Source organism: Psittacula echo (genome assembly GCF_963264785.1).
Source record: "Psittacula echo genome assembly, chromosome: 9".
NCBI lineage: Eukaryota > Metazoa > Chordata > Aves > Psittaciformes > Psittacidae > Psittacula > Psittacula echo.
This window is the reverse complement of record NC_137745.1, coordinates 21,111,851-21,132,608: the sequence shown is the minus strand read 5'-3', so window position 1 is coordinate 21,132,608 and position 20,758 is coordinate 21,111,851. Positions and strand designations below refer to the sequence as shown.

At 44.5% G+C, this 20,758-nt stretch overlaps 1 protein-coding gene across 3 annotated transcripts in view; it reads left to right on the top strand.

Annotated features, from left to right (window-relative positions):
* EEFSEC (eukaryotic elongation factor, selenocysteine-tRNA specific) overlaps positions 1-20,308 on the top strand; it is a 105,631-nt gene extending 85,323 nt beyond the window's left edge. For 2 of the 3 annotated variants that reach the window (XR_013957663.1, XR_013957664.1), the window contains 2 exons: positions 18,989-19,657; positions 20,162-20,308. Coding sequence is in view for 1 of the 3 variants with exons in the window: in XM_080625524.1 (XP_080481650.1) it covers positions 18,989-19,173 (185 nt within the window). In the remaining 2 variants the exon portion in view is untranslated. Of the gene's footprint in view, positions 1-18,988; positions 19,726-20,161 lie in introns of those variants that run through there. The other variant, XM_080625524.1, reaches the window with a different exon arrangement.
* Positions 20,309-20,758: the final 450 nt, after the last annotated feature.

Genomic DNA, 20,758 nt, shown 5'->3' with positions numbered 1-20,758 from the left:
AGAGCCTTTTGGCAAACCTCTGGATGCTGCCGTGCTTTTCTAGGGCTTTGGAGTTGTTTCTTTGCTAAATTATTACCCTTTTGCCTCCTCCCAGCTTTGTAAGACTAAATGGGACCGAGCGTTGAATGAGGCTTTACTCTTCCCCCAGCCTTGCCGAGGGCTAAAAGCTGATCCAGTGCGTGTATTTGGTCATCCTGAAAGGACAAAGCTTGCAGCAGTTATAAACTTTATTTCCTTTATCAAACTGGGGCTTCGGCCTGTTTTTTATTTGTGTCTTAATTGTAGGTTGGATTTGAAGGTTCTTGTGAAAGACTTAGACTGTAGAAGTGACTGAGATAAAGTAGGAGCTTCAGGATGACAGGAGAGACCAGAATAAACTCTAACTCCCTGTACAGAGTCACTTAGTCCCAGATTTAAAACCAACCACCTCACTTGCTCTATTTTGGGTGAGGTTGTTAAATCTTCCATAGTTGGGGAACTCCCTTTTCCAGACCAGCACAGTTCAATGTGTTTGCTGGTTTGGTTGGTTTGGGTTTTTTTTCTCCTAAAAATAGAGCTATCTATTTTGGTACAAAACAATACTTTGACTTTTGTTTCTCTATTGCCATGACTTCTATGTCCGCACATCTTGGGACTTGTCCTAAAAATGGAGCTGATGTAATAATCGTGGCTTTCTGGACATCCAGATCCTCACTGGTCATAACCATCTAGTTTATTGCTTTGAAGAGGAAACTATTTACTTCTGCAGGTCTGTTCTTCTGCAGATGCTACACTGATAATTAAAGAGAAAAACATAGGAATGACAGTATGTTCAATGTGAGAATGGATTCACACAGTTCAGATGTTAAATAACACCACAGTCTGCCTATCTCGGTACAAGGCAGAGGTGAGGGCATGGTGCTGTGCAGGAATCTGTTGGCAGTGTACGCATCGAGAGTTAATGCTGCTTAAGGATGTCATTTGCCTTCAGCTTGAGTCTTCTTGTTGGTATATGGGTGGACAAGCACTGTGGTTCTACTGGGAAAGTATGAACTGCAGACAATGAATTCATGCTCCGGGAGCAGAAATCGTGACACAAGGAACAAATACAGCTTTAGGGGGAAAAATACTCTTCAGTTTTGTTGTAAAATAATTAGGCTTGTGTGGGAGGTGCGGGGAGCATAGGAAAAGCCCAGGAGCTGCTCTGTTGCCTGTGATTTGACTTGAAGTTTATGACCCTGAGTAATGTGCCTGCTCAGCCGCACTCAACAAAAACCTATTTGATGAAATGTTAAAGCCATGAATTACATCTCTGCAAAAAGCCTGGTTTAAAATTTGTAAAATCAGAAATAAGCCAAGATCGTCAGAGCTCGATGGAGCTGTTTAAACATGAAATTAAGAGGAACAGGCGGCTTCAGCAGCAAGGACACTCTGTAAACTTAAACACAACAGAGCTTTGCTTCACATTAAAAAAGGGCTGTGTATTTCGAGGTGTTGTAGAAAGAACGGTAGCATTACAACATGAGGTTAATAAGTGGGGAAGCTGGGACAGAGCTGAAATAATGTTGTGATCTGATGGAAGTCAAACAAGCAAAACCAGGCTGGGTTTGTTAACTTCCATCTCGCGTGCCTATTCATTAGGGCTATAATAACTCAAGAGCAAGTTGTATCACAGCTTTAGGGCTTCTGTAAGGCAGTTGTTGTTCCTCTGTTATCACTGGTGTGTGAGCAAGAGCTATTGGTTCAATTGTATTCTCACTTCAACCACTGAATCTCTTGAGTTATTCCTAATTTATACTTACAAACCAGGTAGGATCCAGTTTCTGTATGACAGAGTAAGTGTGCTGGTATCCCTTGAGCAGAGCTTTCAGCACAGGGCTTGTGTGGCCCTGAAGAGCCTGTTCTGTTGTGATTGCTTCCTGAGTTCCCTTTCATTTATCTGCTGTAGCAATACATGGGAATTATTATTTACTTTTGTTTGCTCTTTTTTTAAGTAGTTGGGTACTGCTGTGTCAGAACAGAAATGGAAGTGTTCCCTTTGGGATGATTACTGCATAGCAATGAGAGTACACTTTTTGTTTTCTTGGAGGGCTTTTACCCTTATTTCCCACCTTTTAGGGGATCTGCCCTGATGCTAAAGCAACGTCTGAAACAATTCCATTGAAAACTGGGGGTTTCCCTGGAAAGCTGGATGGATTTTCAGGTCCCAGGGAAGTCTGAAGTGCACAGCGCCTCTGAACATTAACTTTTCCCTTTGTCCCTGGAACTTTTGAAGAGAGACTTGTGGGTTTTGGCCTTGGTCAAGTGGTCTGGTCTCCACAGCCTCACTGTCTGCAGTGCCTTTGTGCTGCGTGGTCCCCTGGGGCACCATCTCACGTTGTAATTCTCAGTTTCAGTTGCTGATGTATGGGCTCCTCTGTTAAAGAACTTTCATTTTCTCAGCCGTTATGACTACGTGCTTCACTTGATTTGTGTTGCATGCAAAGTGTTTTCCCCCTGTTGTGTTTGGAACTGGTTTGTAATGGCGTTACTGTTGTGTGATTCCAACTGAACGCTACAACTTCAACAACCACCAAGCGCTTGTGCTGTTTGAAAACTTGGGTTCTCCACTGCCCATGAACTATTTATCCTCTCTGTGTGCTGGGTCTTACCGCTTAAATAAAACAAGCCCTATTTCATACATGAAGAGCACTTAGTGCTGTGAACACAAGTGAAGAGTTTCTGTAAACAGTTGATTCAAGATTTCAAAATAGCACAAGTGCTGAGGACACTTGCACTCGCCTCTACCGTCACATTTCCCTGGATTAATGAGCTGCTGTTTCTTATCTCATGATAGTGACTGTCTGAACGCTCAAATCCCATCACAAATGTGCTATAAATTCACTACCTTAGATCTGTCTTGAAATCCCAGTGAAGATGTTCTGCCGTGCATCCAATACGCCAAGGAGCATATCTGCAGTGAGCAAAGTTCAGCTGGTAGGCACCGACTTCCCTGTGTCCGAGCTGCACAATGGGAAGTGGTCGAAAACTGCATCCTTTGTGTCAGGAGCAGGGATTTCCGCCTGCAGTTGTGGAGCATTTCAAGCAAATATGCACATGTCAAATGGAGAATACATTAATTCATCTGAGCTGTGACTGCCTCATCAGTGTGTGACTGTGCTTTTGCATTGACGCTCATAAACTTACTGTGCTTGGAGGTTCCCAGTGTCCTCCTGCTCTCTAGTCTTCCTGCTTCCCTTACTCAGCCCCTGCTCTAATTACATCTGTAACTTGCTGCATCTGTGATGCAAAGTGCTATACATGTGAAGAGAACTTTGTGGCTGTTGAACCTATTACTCAGGTTTACCTGTGATAGGGATGCACTAATCTGCTCAAGCTTGCCAGTTTGGTGGTTGTACTTCCTAGGACGCGTTTTGAATCTATTCCATCTAAATAGGTACTATTGCAATGAAATTCTTTTGTTAATCTGGCCTTTTGTGAAATTATACCCCCAAATTCCAGAACCTGACTGTATTTTGCGATGCGGGCTGGCTGGGTTGGATTGGGAAGGCTGACCCCTTGTGCGCGCCACTCCAGTGTGTACTGGATAATGCTTTGGTGTTTAAAATATGCAGGATGTTCTTGGGTGCAAAGCCTTAGATGTGCACCGGGTACCCTGTGGCTGCACATCCCTGTGTGTGTGGTAGCATGCACGCTCTCCTATGCGTACCCGCACGCTGAACCTCGGCAGGTCAAACAGGGAGGATAAACTTTTGAACCCAGCTGCTTCCAAATTAAGGACATGTGCAGGGACCACCAAAGCTGGGGTTACCGTGTGCCACCCCCATGCTGTGCTGCAGCAGGCTCCTTGTTCCTCCCTTGGAGCCTGGAGGAGGATGCCCTGAAGCCACACTGTTCTCCATGCCCTTTCGTTGTCACCAGGAAGGACAGGCAGCCGTCTGTTGACTTCTCCCTTCGTTATGGAAATGGGACTGATACAGTAATCAGGATGCTACATATGGAGCTTTTTAAATTACTGCTCTTCAGTCTTTTGTTAGCCTTCATTATTCCCAGAGACTTTTTTTTTCCAAGTCATAAAAAATGACATTTTTAATATGCAGAATTAAAAAAAGGCAATATGAAGAATACGTTTTTGTCAATAAGTTTTTACCTTTTAAACCAGTTATCTTAGTTTCTGCTCTAGGTATTTTAATTGAAGATTAACTACTGTTAAAGAGTATACAAATTTAGGTAGTGTCTATTTGGAGTAGTAAAATAGGACTGAATAAAAGGTGGAAACAGAGTGGCCTGTCCATTATAATTTCAGATTGCAGAGCACAAACTTCCCTTCGTTAGAAGCCAGCACAGCAACCGAGGCTCTTCTAATGTTAGGGCTATTTTTATACTACTTGATTTCCCCAGTGAAGTTCACTAAAAGTATCTCAAGTTGCAAGTGGAGCAGGTCTCATCCCAGCGTTTGCCTTATTTCTGCTGTCTTTTTTAAACAGAAAGTTGCTAAATCAAAGCTGATGCATGTAAATAGGAAATGAAATCCGAACATTAAGTGCTATGTGCTTCTTGCTTCTGACTTACTGCAGAACTGATCTGGGTGACCTCTTTGCTTGGTATCTTTTAGCCCAGTACAGGAAAGAAGATGGGCTTGTTTCTGCCTGCACATTGATAGTTTTTCTTGCACCTAGAGCTGAACTTGGGTACCACACAGGTTATCTGAAGGATGTGCATTTAAGACATGGAAGCTGACCTTGTTTGAGAGGGGAGTTTTAAGGTGCTGCCTCATCCTGACCACCACCCACAGGTCCCTTGGGCAAAGTCCCTGATTTCTTACTGAAGAGTTAGGCTCTTCTCTTCCCAGGGTATCCCATGTTTCTTCCAGAGGATAAGAGGACAGCTTTCCTGAGGAAAATCGTGTTAAGACTTATTGCTTAAACTTAGGTGGAAGGACAGATTTTGTTAAGACTCGGGTTTTTCTTTCTCCTTGAAATTGTTACTAGAGCTTGAGTTTTAGCAGCGTAAGTACTACTATAAACCTACTGTAGGTCCAGCACCTTGTGAACTGTGTGTGAAATGCTCACTTTTTGTGAGTTCCCTCCTCAGCATGCAGGATGAGGGAATGCTGCTGCTGCTCCCAATTGGATCTGTGAGGGCTGGAATAGCTGACAAGGTGAGGGGTGGCATGTTAACCTGCATGGGGATGTGCTTCCTCACTAGACGGCTTCCTTGTGTGTTACTCACAATATCTGCAGGCTGCAGGGCATCTAGGTCTTTAAGGGGAGAATGTGACTGAATACTGTGCTGTGCTGCAGAATTCCCCCTCCTCCAGTGTCTGCTGGTAAGGAAGGAACCTGAATAAGGTAGGACTTCAGGCTTGGCTTAATGTGGTGTGATAGTCTCTATGTTACTAGCTTTGTGCTGGCAAAATGGTTATGGGCTAGGGCTGCATTCTTCATCTGTGATACTTTCCCACTCCTTGCTTTTCCTTGGGTTTTGGGGTTTTTTTTGATTGTTCATGTATTTTCTCTGCTCCTCATAAGGAGGGAGGGTTTGAACCACAGATTTGCTGTGATTCTGCTGCAAAATCAGGAACAGCTGCTGGAACTGTAAATGCCTTCTTGGTTCCCATCACAGAACCTGCAGTTGATCAGCTCTGCCCTGAGCAATAACTGCAGACATGGAGACCACTGAGGCTAAGTCAGGAGTATGGGTGGAGGGAATTAAAACCCTGAGGCAGGGGTCTAAATAGGGAACACAGGTGCAGATGGGTGTTGGAAGGGATGCTCTGTTTCCTTTTATTGGATGTCTTTTAGATGCTGCGAAGTGCAGAGTTGACTGAAGCAGGGTCATAATGGGAGCTGGGAAGAAGATGGAGATGAGGTTGCAGAGATAATGCAGTCAGTGTGAATTTGTCTTGTCTTTGTTTCTCTTGCCTTCAAAAATCCAGTGTTGTTGCAAAACTCAGTGGGCAAAACATAATCCAGGCTTTGGTAGGGTCACTCACAAGTCATTTATGTTGTTGATAGGCTAAACTATGTTCCTGTGTTGTCTTTGAGTAAGGGTATCCTAAACATTGATGTGTTAGTACAAGGCAAATGTTTAACAGTTATTTGTCAAGAAAAATAAATGTTGAGCGGTGAGAACTCCTGCTCCTGCAATGGACTGTGCTAGAACCCAAACCTAATTAAATCAGCAGTCATCACACGAGATGCTGCCTTTGTGGTTTTGGTAATGGGGCTCATTTATTTTGGAGTTGTTTGTGTGTTTTGGCTGGTCGTATTACATCTGTTCTAATCTAATTTTCTTCTCCTTCAGTGCTGCCTTGTACTGCGCTCCCTAGAAACACCGAATGTAGTGGTGCGGGTTAGGTTTTGTGCAGTGCAAGTCGAAGTGAGTTGGTGTGTTGGAAATGTGCAGTGGCTCTTCAGTGCAGGTCACCAGTGCTTGGAGCTGTGTTGGGTGTTGAAACCCCCTGAAATACCAGTCGGGAATCTTTTCCCTCTCACTGCTGGACCCGGACACTCGAACAGCTTGCCATTGGCAGTGGGAATTTTGGGAGGTTGCTGTAATTTGTTCTTTCCAGCTGGCATCAGGATGCTTGTTGTTAATTTCTGCATCTGAGGTTTGTGACCTGCCTGCATCCTCTTCCCAAACAACATCAGCACCTGGGAGTTTCGGAAGGATGAAGAGAATCTTTTGAGGATGGCTTGGGAAAGCCGATCTTCTTCAGCCCTAAAAGTGAATCTGCTCCCCATGGCAGGATGGAGGCTGTACCTGCCTTCTCTGGTATTTGACTTGCCCAGGCTTTAGAACAGCCTGTGCCCCAGGAAGAGTGGGATGAGGAAGGAAACCCAGTCCTTGGGTACTTGCCTAGAAAAATGGAAGCATCGCTGTGGCATGGAGAGAGGTATTAGTTGTTAGTGTCTGCTGAGTCTGTGTTGCTGTATCTCTGCTCCTTGTCCTATCTCATTTAAGGTCTGATTTAGTGTACCTGCCTCTTCATAACCACATCACTGCTTGACTGGGGTTGATGTTGCTGTTGTGGTGGTGGATTTGGAGTCCAAGCACTATAAAGTAATTACTAGAAAACATTAACTTTGGATTCCAAGGTTTATTTCTGGTCTTGGTGTGATTACTGAGAAAAAGCATGTAAATATGGAACTGGAAGTCTTGATATTGAGAAGGGGAATATAACAAAGTTATGCCTTTAAAAATAACGCCGACATTGATTTAAAGTGTTTTTATTTGGAGGGTGGGCTGGTGACTTTGCATTTTTAAAATGAATGATACTGAAGCAGCTTTACAGGAAGAGGCCGATCCTGCAAATCTATCCCAGTGTCCAAAACCAGTGCCTAATTTGTAAGAACATTTTTAATAGTAATAGTTCAATAATACAATGGCAATCACGGCTCGACGGTGTTCAAGCAGCATGTGCTGAATGGGGAAAGCAGGGTGTCTTAATTAAAAGAAATGCAGGAAACATCGTTCTTGGAAAATATTTTTTACTGCTGGAGGATTTGTGGGTGACTAAGACATGTATAGGCTTGAGGGTTTTATTTTATAAATACAAACCAGATAGATGGCCTCATCCTTTGGCTTCTTGACTCCATTTGCTTGGATGGAATTTTTCAACATTTAAAACGAATTAAAAGGCATGGATCATTTCTGCTTAAAGGCACGAGCTTTTACAGATACCACAGTTCAGACTTGTAACTGGTTGCATGCAGCAGTACTGGTGTGGATATGTAGGTTTTGTATTTGCTCCCTTAAAGAAAGATGATGAAAGTTTTAACAGGTGGGATACAATGGGGGTTACCTGTTGTAAGATGACTGTTGTGCTTGGACAACTGTCCAGGTTAGCATTGCTTTGTCTTTCTGTGCCGCAAAAGCAGGGTTAGTTTGTAGGACACATGCAAAGAAAACGTGATGCTGTGGCAGAGGGACAGCACTGGCTTTAACCTGCCAGAGGGGAGACTGAGCTGAGCTCTTAGGCAGAAGCTCTTCCCTGTGAGGGTGCTGAGGCGCTGGCCCAGGGTGCCCAGAGAAGCTGTGGCTGCCCCATCCCTGGCAGTGCTCAAGGCCAGGTTGGACACAGGGGCTTGGAGCAAGCTGCTCCAGTGGAAGGGGTCCCTGTCCGTGGCAGGGGTTGGAGCTGGAGGAGCTTTGAGGTCCCTTCCAACCCAAACCAGGCTGTGATTCCATGAAATCCACTGTGAAACCGTGAACCTGGAGATCTGTTTTGGGGGAAGAAGTATATGAGTAATAAGGGAGAAAGAACTGGCAAACATTTGAATTTGTTTTGGTAAAGCAAAACCATACAAATTCCCAGCATCCTTTTTTTTGTAGAAAGCCATAGAGAAGGAGTTTCTAGGTTGTTGAAAGACTGAAAACTTCTTAGTAACCCAGCGTTCTCATACTGTTTATTTTCCTCCACCTCCCACAACATTTTATTTCCCTTGTAATAATTAGTTTGAACTTTCATCTGTTTCTGTGGATCAAGTAATTTTCATGCAACTTCAGGATTTTTTTATATGCTTTAAATCTTTCTTCCAAATAATGTTGGAGGTTTCTTTTAATAATAAAAAAAAAGCCATGAATACATTATAATTTCAATTTTCATGGTGTGTGAAAGATTTCTGCACTAGGTCTTTATTGTTTTTGAAGAATTCATCACCCTAGTTAAGAAGCTTAATATAAATTAAAGAAGGTATTAAGGAACATTAAGACATCAAAATGTGGAGCGTTCTTTTTCCTTTCGATTGCTCCAAATGCAAACAAGTTGAATAAAATGCAATCAAAGGGCCTGTTTGGAGAACATTGAGTGGCTTTACAGCTGTGCTGGAGAGAACCTCTGGTAAGAGCATAATTCAAATAAAAAGGCCTTTCTTTCCTCCTCCTAATTCTCTTTGTTGTGGTGACAACAGAGTACAAGCCCGATAAAAATTTAATCACCTTATCTTTTTAAAGCAAATTGCATATTTGTTTACACACAATATACATAACATAAAAAAGCAAAAGCTGCTCCCCAACCCCCTCCCCTCCTAATCGCATTAAAGAAGTTTAGGAAGAAAAATGGAAATGTTTTATACTTGATGCTGAAGTCCCATTGTTCAGGATTGCTTTATAAAGGCAGCCCAAGGGGAAGATGAATATCACCGAACTGCAGCTCCGGCCCAGCAGATGCCTGGGATACGTCAGTGGAGCTGGTCCAGCTGAACCGGCTGCTGCGGTGCCCGCTCCGTGTCAGGAGAGGCTGGGAGATGGGGAATTACAGACCAGCCTGTGGATCTAGTGCTTTGATTGGAGGCTGCTTTGTAATGAACTGCCTTTGATTTGGTGTCACATCCGCTCACCGGACCTTTCCCACACTGTGTGTTTCTGAAAGGCTGCGTGTCAGGGCTGGTTTGTTGTTCGTAGAATCACAGAATCCTAGAATAGTGTGGATTGGAAAGGAGCTTAAGATCATCCAGTTCTAACCCCCCTGCCATGGGCAGGGACACCTCACACTAAACCCAAGGCTCTGTCCAACCTGGCCTTGAACACCGCCAAGGATGGAGCATTCACAACTTCCCTGGGCAACCCATTCCAGTGCCTCAGCACCCTCTCAGTAAAGAATTTCTTCCTTAGATCCAATCTAAACTTCCCCTGTTTCAGTTTGAACCCATTACCCCTTGTCCTGTCACTGCAGTCCCTGATGAATAGTCCATCCCCAGCATCCCTATAGCCCCCCTTCAGATACTGGAAGGCTGCTATGAGGTCTCCACGCAGCCTTCTTCACAAGGCTGATGTAGTTCTAGTCCCTTGTGCTGCACTCAAAACGTTTATAGTTGTTTCTCCTGCACCTCGGTGCACAGAGCAGGGGTGGTGCTGGTTTATTTATTTACGTTTATTTACCTGGGGTGCTGACAGAAACACAGTCAAAAGTGTCTTGTGGCCCAACTGCTGAGTGGCTCTGGGCTGAGAACTTCCTCACTGAGTATGAGTTTAGTCCCAACAAGATACTCTCTGGGTTTAAAATGATTAAAGCTCCTGTGCTTAGTGATTCCTTGATCTATTTGCACACCCGTACCTGGACTCTTGTGACATCTGTATGATTTTGTTCCACTTGAGTTGAGCAAGGAGTTACCTCGACAGTAACACTTGTGCAGATCTGTCCTGTGCGACAGTTGTCATAGGCTCTCCCAAGTTTTACTCATTGTGTTTGTGTCTGCATATTCCTGTCCTTCTCTCCCTTCCTGGGAGAGTACTTCTGAGAAGTCCAGTGACAATAGCTGTGATTTTGAGACGTTGTTCTGTCTTTGTTTTGAATGGTCTGGGTTCACAATGACCTGCTTGTAGTTTTTCTATTGTTGAACTGTAACAAAAGCCTGTCTGCATTCCCAGACCTCCAACTACTTTGCATTTATATTTGTATTAGTAATTTGAAGTCCTTATTAGTCCCATTATCTTTCACAGTTGCTCCTGTTGTGCATTGGGCATGTTCTTTGCACTCAGTTTTTGCTTCAGGGAGTTTGAGGAACGCCAAGACTTAGAAGCACAGCATCAGGATGAGGGTTGTCTCTCCCTGGAGTATGAGTGTAGCGCTTGAGCATAATCTCAAGGGCTGCATGAACTTTTGAGTGGCCATCAAGTGAAAACAGAGTTTATGAATAGTTGCTGTGTGATATATCAGCATAGCTGCAGCCTTGTTCATGCACTGAAAGCACATATGCAGGAAATAATTGGAAAATCCTTTAGGCTAATGGGACGGTGTTAGATTTGAGGCCAAAAGGATTTCCTTGGTGGTTGTTTTGGCGCTCTGCAAGTGGATCCATTTTGTTGCCTGTACTCTTAGTTTGTGTAGCCTAGGGCTAGTAATCATGATGCACTGGAGTGTCCCATGTAACTGGTATTGGAGCCAGTCTCTGGCATATAGAAACAAAACATAGTGTAGAGCATACGAGTCAGTTATGTTCTGGGAATGCAAAGTATGAAGTCATCTCATCTTTAGGAGAGATGCCCTGAGAGGGATTAGCCAGCAAATGGTTGTGGCACACAACATAACAGCCCCTGGGGTGTGTTGGCTTGTAAGCCAGGGTCCGGTTTGGTACTCTTAAACTTTTCCTGCTGAAGTGTGGCCAACTAGCCAAGAAATTAAGATCTCGAGTACATCACTCTGCTTCAGAGCTGTCCGGGGTCTTACTTAGGGCTAAGGGGATGTTGGGTTAAGGTGTGTTTTGGAAAACCCACTGTGGGAACTACAGATACCGGTTTGAAATGTCCATGGGCTTGTGTAGGCTCAACGTGTGGACTTCAGTAGTGAGATGGTTGGAGAGCGATGGTGTGATGTGTGGTGGGGATTTGTCAAGTGCAGAGATTATCCTGCTGCATGGCTTCGGATAACCAGTTCAGCTGTGTCTGGTGTTTGATTATTACACTTTATTTTTGCCCACAAAAAGTAAAAATGTGGTTATGTAAATTTGGGAAATTGGATCCTATATCCTGATCATCTGCTGGAAATTGAGAAGTGTAAAACTGAATGAATGGCACACTCTCAATACAAGGTGGTTTGCTGGGTGTCCTTGGTGTAGGTGACAAGTTCAGGGCTAAGAGAGGAGAGGGAAGGGGCAGGCAGGGCACATACAGGGAAGTACAGCACCAGTAACTGATAGACATGAGGTGGTACTGGAATCTGTGCTCCATTTAGCAATATGAACAATATCAGACTGAAAATCAAGACGCTGACTTCATGCAGAGGGTATGGCAGACTAATTAAAGAAAAAAATGTGTACCAGTTGAGCCTGTAAAACTCTTCCTGACCTTGAGAAAACTCCCAGAGAGCTGTGGGAACCTCCGCTCTGTCCCCTCTGAACCTTTTTGTGTTGTTATTTAAATATAGTAACTGCTTTTTTAATTAAAAAGAAAAATTAGATGGCATTTCAAATTGTGTCCATGGTGCCTTGGGGACCTATTACAGTACAAATTACCCTACACCATTTAGTGAGGGCTTGTTTACTATTGTGTGAGGCGAGGGTTTCCAGCGTAAGGATGCAGGACAAGAAGGGCCCTTCTTTGAAAGTCTGGCTCTGCACATGAAAGTGACGCCAGCAATTGGAAGCAATTTGTGGAATTATTTGATTATATTAATTATGGCACCAGCAAACAGTGCTTGGGAAACAGTTTTGTTTTCTTGCATTCTTTCTTGATTGCTTGCAGCAAAAGCCAAGATACAAAATGTGCCTTTAAGGCCCGCCGGAGAGTGCAGTCAAGCCATTGTGTGGAATTGGCACTGAGCTCCAAAGGGTCGTGTCCAGCTTAATGTGAGAGTTTTCCAAATACAGCTTTGGCCTGAACTTCACCTAGGTCAGCCTCTTGAATTAAAACAGCTTCTGTCTTCCTCATCAAGGAAGGTTAGCTCTTTCCCTGCTAAGCAGGAGCCCATAATGAAATCCATGTTATTTCCCGTAGTACCACCTCTTAAAATAATGTCTCTCAGTCCAAAAGCCTGTATAAACTTAACAAATTGATATACAAGACTCAGTTCAGTTCACCACTAAACTGCAGCCTTCTCTGATGTGGTACAGGGCAGCTGTTCCCCAATTTACAGGAAAATGTTCCAGTAGTTAAGGATATCCAAACAGTCTACCAAGCTGAGATTGCGGGAATAGCTGTGCTATGCAGGCTGGCTGTCACAGCGGTGTTCGGTCAGGACATGGAGCAGTCTGCTTCTGCTCACAGGGGCTGCAGGATGGGGTTTTTCTTGTCTTTGTCATCAAACGATTAATTATGGACACTTTGCACGGGTCCTGGGTACCATGCTGAGGCTTCACTGTGATTTTCATTTGGAAGGAAGGAAGGAATCTGCTTTCTGGTCTCCTTGGAGGTTGGTTGCTTGCCCTTGGCCAGCTTCATGCTGTGGTCCTGTTGATGGCCACAAGCCAAGCAGGGTGCTAACTGCAGATCTTGTACAGCCAGAAGAGAAAAATGAATCCACTCTGGAGTCTGAGACTCTAGCAGGAATATTTGCGAGAGCTGACGAGAGATGTGGGGAAAGGTGTGAATCCAAAATAGAATTACTGCGGAATTGCGATGGGATTTGCATAAGTAAAACTCATTGCCTGATCTGTGGAAGTAATTGAAGCTCAAATGCTGAGCTCCTGAGGGTGGCAAGGGAAGGAGCATCCCTTGTTTCTTGAGCGACTCTGTGGTCAACTGCTACATTGAATTTGTCTAGGTAATCATATTATGCTTGCTACCACAGTGATGAACACCTAGAAGCAGAGTGGATTGGCTCCTGCAGGAGCACTGCACTTAAATCTGTTGGCTGGAAAGGTTCATAGGTGTTGGCATACTGACCCTGTTGTTAGGTGAAGAATTCCTGCCCGATCCTGGGCAGTAGTTAGCTCAGGATGCAGTTTTCATCCCTGCTCTTTCTGAAGCACCATGTATTGACCAACAGGTAGATGGGATGCCAAGTTAGATAGGACATGCAGGCTTTAGATGACTGGTCATCCAGTCTGTTAGCTGTGCTGTGGCATGGCTGATGCTCCTGTTACAATGTTCATGGGCAGAGTAACACAGCGCGTTTGTTCTTGGGAGGCTTCCAAAGGTGTCGTTCTTCTGGTTAGCTCAGGGTGGGGTTGGGTGGAATATTGAAGGATAAAAATGCCTGCCTTGGCTTGCATAAAATCTGAAGGTAGGATTTTGGATGTCTGTAGCAGAGGAGGAGAGAAACGGAGGCTCTGCCTAATAACATTATGTAAAGAGTTCAAGGATGTTCCGTTTCCTATTCCTCTTGTCCTTTCTGTGTGGCTGTAGAGAGAACTATAGCAGGAGGGGCTGGGAAAATTGGTCCTCTGATTTTTGGGATGCTTCTGCTTTTTGTTTGCATCAAAACTCCAGAGCGTTACTTGAGGGATAATAGCATGAGCTTTTTATGGCTTTAGAGCACAGATTAATGACAACTTTATTGTAGAACTCCTGACAGGTGTTTTGGGAGTAAGTGAAGAACAAGTGTGTGCCTGCTGGTGTACTGAGGGACCCTGAGACAGCACTTGTACCACTGGTATTGATCTTCATTCTGCTGGAAACTAGTGGCACTGGCTTTTGTGCTCTCTGTTAGCAGGAGCGTTGATGCAGCCTGTGCTCCTTAAATGTGTAATTGGGGTTCAGCCTCTGAGGGTTCAGTTTAAGGAAATCCTGAAATTGTGAAAACCAGCTGTTAGGAATGATCCGTTGTGAGTGAGGATTATCCCAACCCTTTGCCTCCTTCAAGTTTTGCTAGCTCTTTTATTTGCTTCCCTCAGGAAGAAAGAAAATGTTTGTCTATGGTATTAGAAGGTTACGTTTCCCTTGGATTAAAAATTATTTCCACCATCAAATGCGCGATGTTAACTTGTTCTCTGATGTTCAGTTTTTAACATTTGAATGTTGACTGGAAACAAGATTGCAGGAAGGTGAGTCTTCTGCCTGCACTGTTCAAAGCAAGTAGAGATGGAGATGAGCTCTTAGGCAGAAGCTCTTCCCTGTGAGGGTGCTGAGGCGCTGGCACAGGGTGCCCAGAGAAGCTGTGGCTGCCCCATCCCTGGCAGTGTTCAAGGCCAGGTTGGACACAGGGGCTTGGAGCAAGCTGCTCCAGTGGAAGGTGTCCCTGCCTGTGGCAGGGTTTGGAGCTGGAGGAGCTTTAAGGTCCTTTCCAACCTAAACCAGTCTGGGATCCTGTGATTATGATACCGTGTTTTTACAGAAGGGAAAACCAAAGTTCAGTTTCCCACTGAAACTCTGCTCACAAATTCCTGACTGGAATGAGAGGTTTGGCCATAATATCAGCAGGTCAGGAACAGTTGAGAAATTTAATGCTGAGTGCAAAAAGGACTATTTTCTCTTTCCGTGGTAGTGCTGGTGTAGCCTCAGGGTGCTTTTCCCTGCCATGGTGGTGAGCCCTGCACCAGCCCCTTCTCAGCAAACCACAGCACTTCATTACGGGTGGCTGCTCTAATAATGCATCTGCTGATTTTTCTATTGATAGGATGGACTTTCAGTTTTGACTTGAATCAAAACCTGGATCAGATCTCCTCAATCAGGAGGCTTAGCATCTTTTAACATGATTTTTTTTTTGCTCATTAACAATTATTGCTGTAAGAAATCTGTGCAATCATCCACACCGATGCCTTCCTTCTCCTCTGTGCTGGCTGGGGTCGGTAAGTGGTAGGGTTTCTTTACAAGTGTACATAGGAAAAGGGAGTTGTTGTTGTTCAGCAGAATGCATTACTCTTGGTGGCTGTGCTGGAGAGCCTGCCCTGCACCTCTGTTATTCCACCTGCTTTCAGTGGGTTGCTCAGGGAGGTTGTGAATGCTCCATCCTTGACGGTGTTTAAGGCCAGGTTGGACAGAGCCTTGGGTGGCATGGTTTAGTGTGAGGTGTCCCTGCCCATGGCAGGGGGGTTGGAACTGGATGATCTTAAGGTCCTTTCCAACCCTAACTATTCTATGATTCTATGATGTGTTTATCTCTTGTTCTATTTATCGCTGGGCCATGAGGAGGTACTGGGTTATCTTCCTTCACCATCTACCTGTGTCTGCCTTGAAAATCTTCCATGCAAGCAAAACGTTTCATTAGCTTTGAAGGAGACAGAAATATTCCTGTCTATTCCCATATAAATATTGAAGAGATCTGTGGAAATAGGAAATAGAAATATGGAGATAGGAAGTCTCAAAAATGAAGTTGAAAAGGAGAGAGGGAGAGAAAATTCCTGAAAGGCAGGAGATCAAGTGGAATTGGGAGTTAGGGAAGAAGGAGCTGGACTGTAGGAGAAAAAGCAGAGACCAGCCTGTGTTTATACACAAGGAGGGGTCCAGGATTCTTCAGTGTGATGTTTCCATGGGAAGTTATTGAAATCTGTGCTTGTCTGTGCAGATTTCTTGCATGTGAAACTCAAGGCTGCAATGCATTGAGCCGTTTAAGATACTGCAGATCACCAAGAAGCTAGTTTCTATTTGTGAAAATGGTGTAAAAAAATTGCTGCTTTTGTCCTTTATTTTATGTGTGTGAAATGGTTCCTAGACTTGGGAATTCTTTTTCCTGACGAGGAATTTGAATTCATTTGAATTTGAAAACTCACTTTGGTGGGGTTTTTTTGCATTTATAAATGGCTCCATTTGGACAAAGTCCTTGAGGCCACGCTGAGACAAAGGATATTCTGTTAAGAGCCTGTATTCTTATTTGCTAATTATTAACAGTAGTTGAACAGAATGGATTAAGCTATTTTACAACAAGGTTTCACATCTAGTGTGGGTTAGTTGATGCTGCAAGTACATTGACATCAGCCCTGGCTGGGCGCTGCGTGTTACAGACATGGGTATGATGGGTGGGAATGAATTTGTTAAGCTTTGAAATATCTTACGCGTCTCTGAGGACTGCCCATTAATAACATTAATATATAGGTATTTTCCACTGCTGTATGCAAGGCGTATCTTGGAACTTTGAAGCTAAAGTCTTTTTTTAACACACAGACCTTTTCAATTTAATCCATTAGCAACTTGGCAAAATAAAGTAATTGTCCAACAGAGGAAGAAGAAAAAAATTCTATTAACATTTGCTACAAATCCAAGTAGTACAGGCAGCACTTAATTAATGGAACAGATTTCTCACTATGTGTTCAAGCTAACACAGCCATTGTTCAGGAGAGATTAGGCCCTTAATGTAAGTTAAACTAGACCTCCATCTAAAAATATCTGTCTTTTCAGCTATTAAGGGTCTGATGTCTTCTTTGGTGACAGATCTATTTCCCTTCATTTCCTTGGGTTTGTACAATGTGAAGTCTGCGTTGTGTGTAACGCGAGGCACCCGTGGAGGGATGAAACCCGCCGGGCCCTGGTCCCTCTGCTGCTCCTGGTCACGAAGCCTCTCCAGCCCTCAGACCGCCCGGCACTGGGGCTGGGAACAGAAAACACTGTTTGGTGGGGACGGTGCCAGTGCTGAATCTGTTTGCAGAATGAGGGTAGCGGATCTGATGCGGTAATTCCACTGGAGCAGGATGCTCCAAGCCCCTGTGTCCAACCTGGCCTTGAACACTGCCAGGGATGGGGCAGCCACAGCTTCTCTGGGCACCCTGTGCCAGCGCCTCAGCACCCTCACAGGGAAGAGCTTCTGCCTAAGAGCTCATCTCAGTCTCCCCTCGGGCAGGTTAAAGCCATTCCCCTTGTCCTGTCCCTACAGGCCCTTGTCCCAAGCCCCTCTCCAGGTTTCCTGTAGTCCTTTAGGCACCGGAGCTGCTCTAAGGTCTCTTCTTAAGGAGCCTTCTCTTGTCCAGGCTGACCCAGCCCAGCTCTCTCAGCCTGTCAGATCTTGCAGAACACCACAGTACAAAGTTGGTTGTGCTTGATGCTGGATTTCTGCAGCATTACACAGACTGTGATTTATGTAGTTGTATACAAAAGCTGTTGCTTTTCTCCTCTCGTGCTCTTTATTTTCCACAAATCGAGACCCCCGTCTCTCTGCACACCTCCTGTGGCTGCTCTGCAGCGTTAGGGCTGGCTTAAAACCTCTGGTTATGAAACAACAAATCGGCATTTCCTGGGATTGCTTCAACACTTCCCTGTTTCCTCCCTCCCCTCCACAGTGAGCGCTGCCTTGGAAGGATTTGCTGCCTGATGCGGGAGGATGGAAATCTGGGCTCTGGGGCTGTGGCTTCGAGATCAGCTGCAGGTGCCCCCGGATGGGGCTGGGCTGGAGCAAAGCCCCTGTGCCTGCAGACCTCCTGTCTCCAGCAAATCATAAGCATCTCGATCTTTTTGTCAGGCTGTGATACGAGAATCCACAGCTGAACTTCAGTACGAGGGGGGAGAAGCTGATGGAGTGTTTGAGATAAGGTTATGTGACACCACAGGTTAGAAATACCTGAACTGAATTTGGCCAAGTGCCTGAAAACCGCCTCGCAGTGTATTCCCATGGTGTTGGGTGAGCTTCCAAGGAGTTACCTAACTTCTGCTTTGAGAAATCAGTTCCTCAGGAGTGGTCTTTTAGGAGCTGCATCTCCAATGGTTTACAGCGTTTGTTTGGGCTTTCCCATCTTGTGTTTCTCAGCCAGAATGCCACTGATGTGTTGAGTTAAAAGAAGTTATCAAAGTGTAAGAAACCCTGGTCTTTAGGAAGGGAAGCACAAGTATTCTTGATTGGCTCAGATGTTTGGAGAAAGACTTAAGTCTGATCCCTAGAATCTTACACAGGTTGGTTCTGGTTCCCCTAAGCAGTGAGAGGGAAACTTTTAACAACACACAAATCTCTGTAGTTTGTTAAAACCGAAGCAGTGGGCTTCTGGTGGGGAATAGACTATGGAAATTCAAGAACCTTCTGATTCTTAGGACTCTCTATAATTTTAGTGTTTGATCACTTGGTTTCATTCCTGACTTACATTTTTAGGCATGTTCTTAGTGATGAGAAGGAACTTTTGAGAGATGGGTGTAAATAATAGGAAGGACCTGCTAGTAAAAGGGTTAGACCAGGCAAGTTGCTCTGGCTTGTTTAAATTTGGCCTGTATTCAACACTTTAAAAGCTGTAGAAGGTTACAGCCAGGATGCTGCTCTGGATTTGGGGCACCCCTTTTGTGAACTATAGTGGCATGGTTCAGGTGCCTTACAGCTCCTCCAGCTCCAACCCCTGCCACAGGCAGGGACCCCTTCCACTGGAGCAGCTTGCTCCAAGCCCCTGTGTCCAACCTGGCCTTGAGCACTGCCAGGGATGGGGCAGCCACAGCTTCTCTGGGCACCCTGTGCCAGCGCCTCAGCACCCTCACAGGGAAGAGCTTCTGCCTCAGAGCTCATCTCAATCTACCTAATAACTATGTTTGAAGGCTTCTAATTTTTCATGCGAGTTCCCGTATTCCACAAGTGTGGTGCAGAAATGTGACTGTGCTAATGCGAATTGAAGTTCTTGTTTCTCTTGTTTGACTTCGGAAGCCAACTTGCCTGTTCGTTTTTCCAGTTACACTGACGTGTGACATTGAATGAGTTTGTCATGCGTGTCCTTGTGTTTTACAGATGGGCTGAAGCCAGAAACCAAGACTCTTCTTACCACTGCCTCCAAGAAGAAATCTAAGGCAGGGAAGGGGGATACAACCAAAGAGGACGAAAGCAGCAAGAATGACTCAGTCCAACCCGTTACCATCTCTCTTCTGTTTAAAAGATACGTCTTTGACACGCAAAAGAAGATGATTCAGTCCTGAGAAAGCAAGAGCAGCCTCTGATCTCATCTGAAAGATCAGACTGCAGTGAATCTCAGGTGGAATGTTTGACGTGTTGCTTCTTCGCAGGCAGATCTGCCTGTGTGCCCCCTCCGAAATCCCTGTGGTCTGCTTCCGTTTGTTAGAGCCTGCCCGTTCTGTCACCTCTGCCGTGTGAGTCTGTAACAGGCTCTCAGAGAGCGCTCCCTGCCCGCTGAGCACGTCCAGGGCTCTGTGTTCCGATAGCGGTGTTTGTCTGCAGAACTGACTGGAAGCTTCTCTTGATTTAGAAGTTTGCCACCAGTATTAATCTGAACCTACTGGAGATGTGAATTTCATGGGACCTGCAAAGCAAAGCAGATGCTTGTAGCTTTACTTCCCCGGGCAAAGTGGGACGCAGAAAGCACACGATAGAGTTAGGTGAAACGTAAAGTGGATGTTTCACATTCCTTCAGCTGCAGCTGTGTAAGATGCTATCTGAGAGATGGTATGGATGTGTTTAATAAATGATTTATATCTCAATGTTTTTCATATTAAACAACACAGTGTATGTAACCAAGAGTCTTAATTGTTCTTGTTGCTGTTCCAAAGGTTCAGAACTGATCTCCGGTGACATTTTATGTAGCTTTTCTGAATTTCCTGCCTGTTCTGCAGTGATGAATCCTATTCCAGAATTGTTTTCTTTTTTTTTTGGTGATTTTGTAACCAAAATCTTTTGTGTGTGAAAGAAAAAGTTGCCTCTGGAAATAGTCAAGGGCTTTATTTCATTAAAGCAATGATAGAAGATTGCAGCATAAGCCTTGTAAAATGAGTATCTCCAAGATGCTTTAGAAGCTATTAGTTGTTTAATAGAGATTTCATGGATGCTTTAGTTCTTCCTTTCAATTTCATGTCCTGGGTTCATAAAAAGGAAGAGCGCTGGTAATGTCCCTTCTTTGATACTTACAAAGCATGGGACACCTTAAAGTGAAAACCAACAATAATTCTACAGGTATGAAAGCTGCAGTCTGGAACAGAACTTGGATTCGCTCTCGGTGCATGGGAGATGTTATTTCCTGCCCCGTGAACACAGAGTGCTTCTGCTTGGTGCTGTTAAATAGCAGCCAGTGACCCATTTGCTGAGATCAGCCATGGAGGAGGACCCCACATATAATGTAAGCACACTAGTTGCACATGGAAGTAAATAACTGTAATAGATCGCTACACTCATTAATCGTATTATTACACTATTAGTAACACTCAGTGTTATCAAATATCTATTGAGGGGCCTGAGTCCATCATGTTAGTATGGTTTTTTTTAGTCTTTCTTCTCCTTTTAATTTCCAGGTAACCCAAGTGGATACAAATGGCAAAAATACCAGCTGTTGAGAGGATATTTGCAGCTGGATGGTTGTGAGGCAGTGTAGGTCTGGTATCTAAACTAGTTTGATGGTGCCCCTTTAAATCAGAACAGAATTAGTGCTTTGTGGAATAATCCCAAACAGTTTCTGCTGAGTGAGTCCCAGCAAAGCTTTAGCACATCCTTTAAGATTATGGGGTATGCTTTCCATGTGATCCCAGAGAAATTAGGCAGGCAACTTCAGCTATG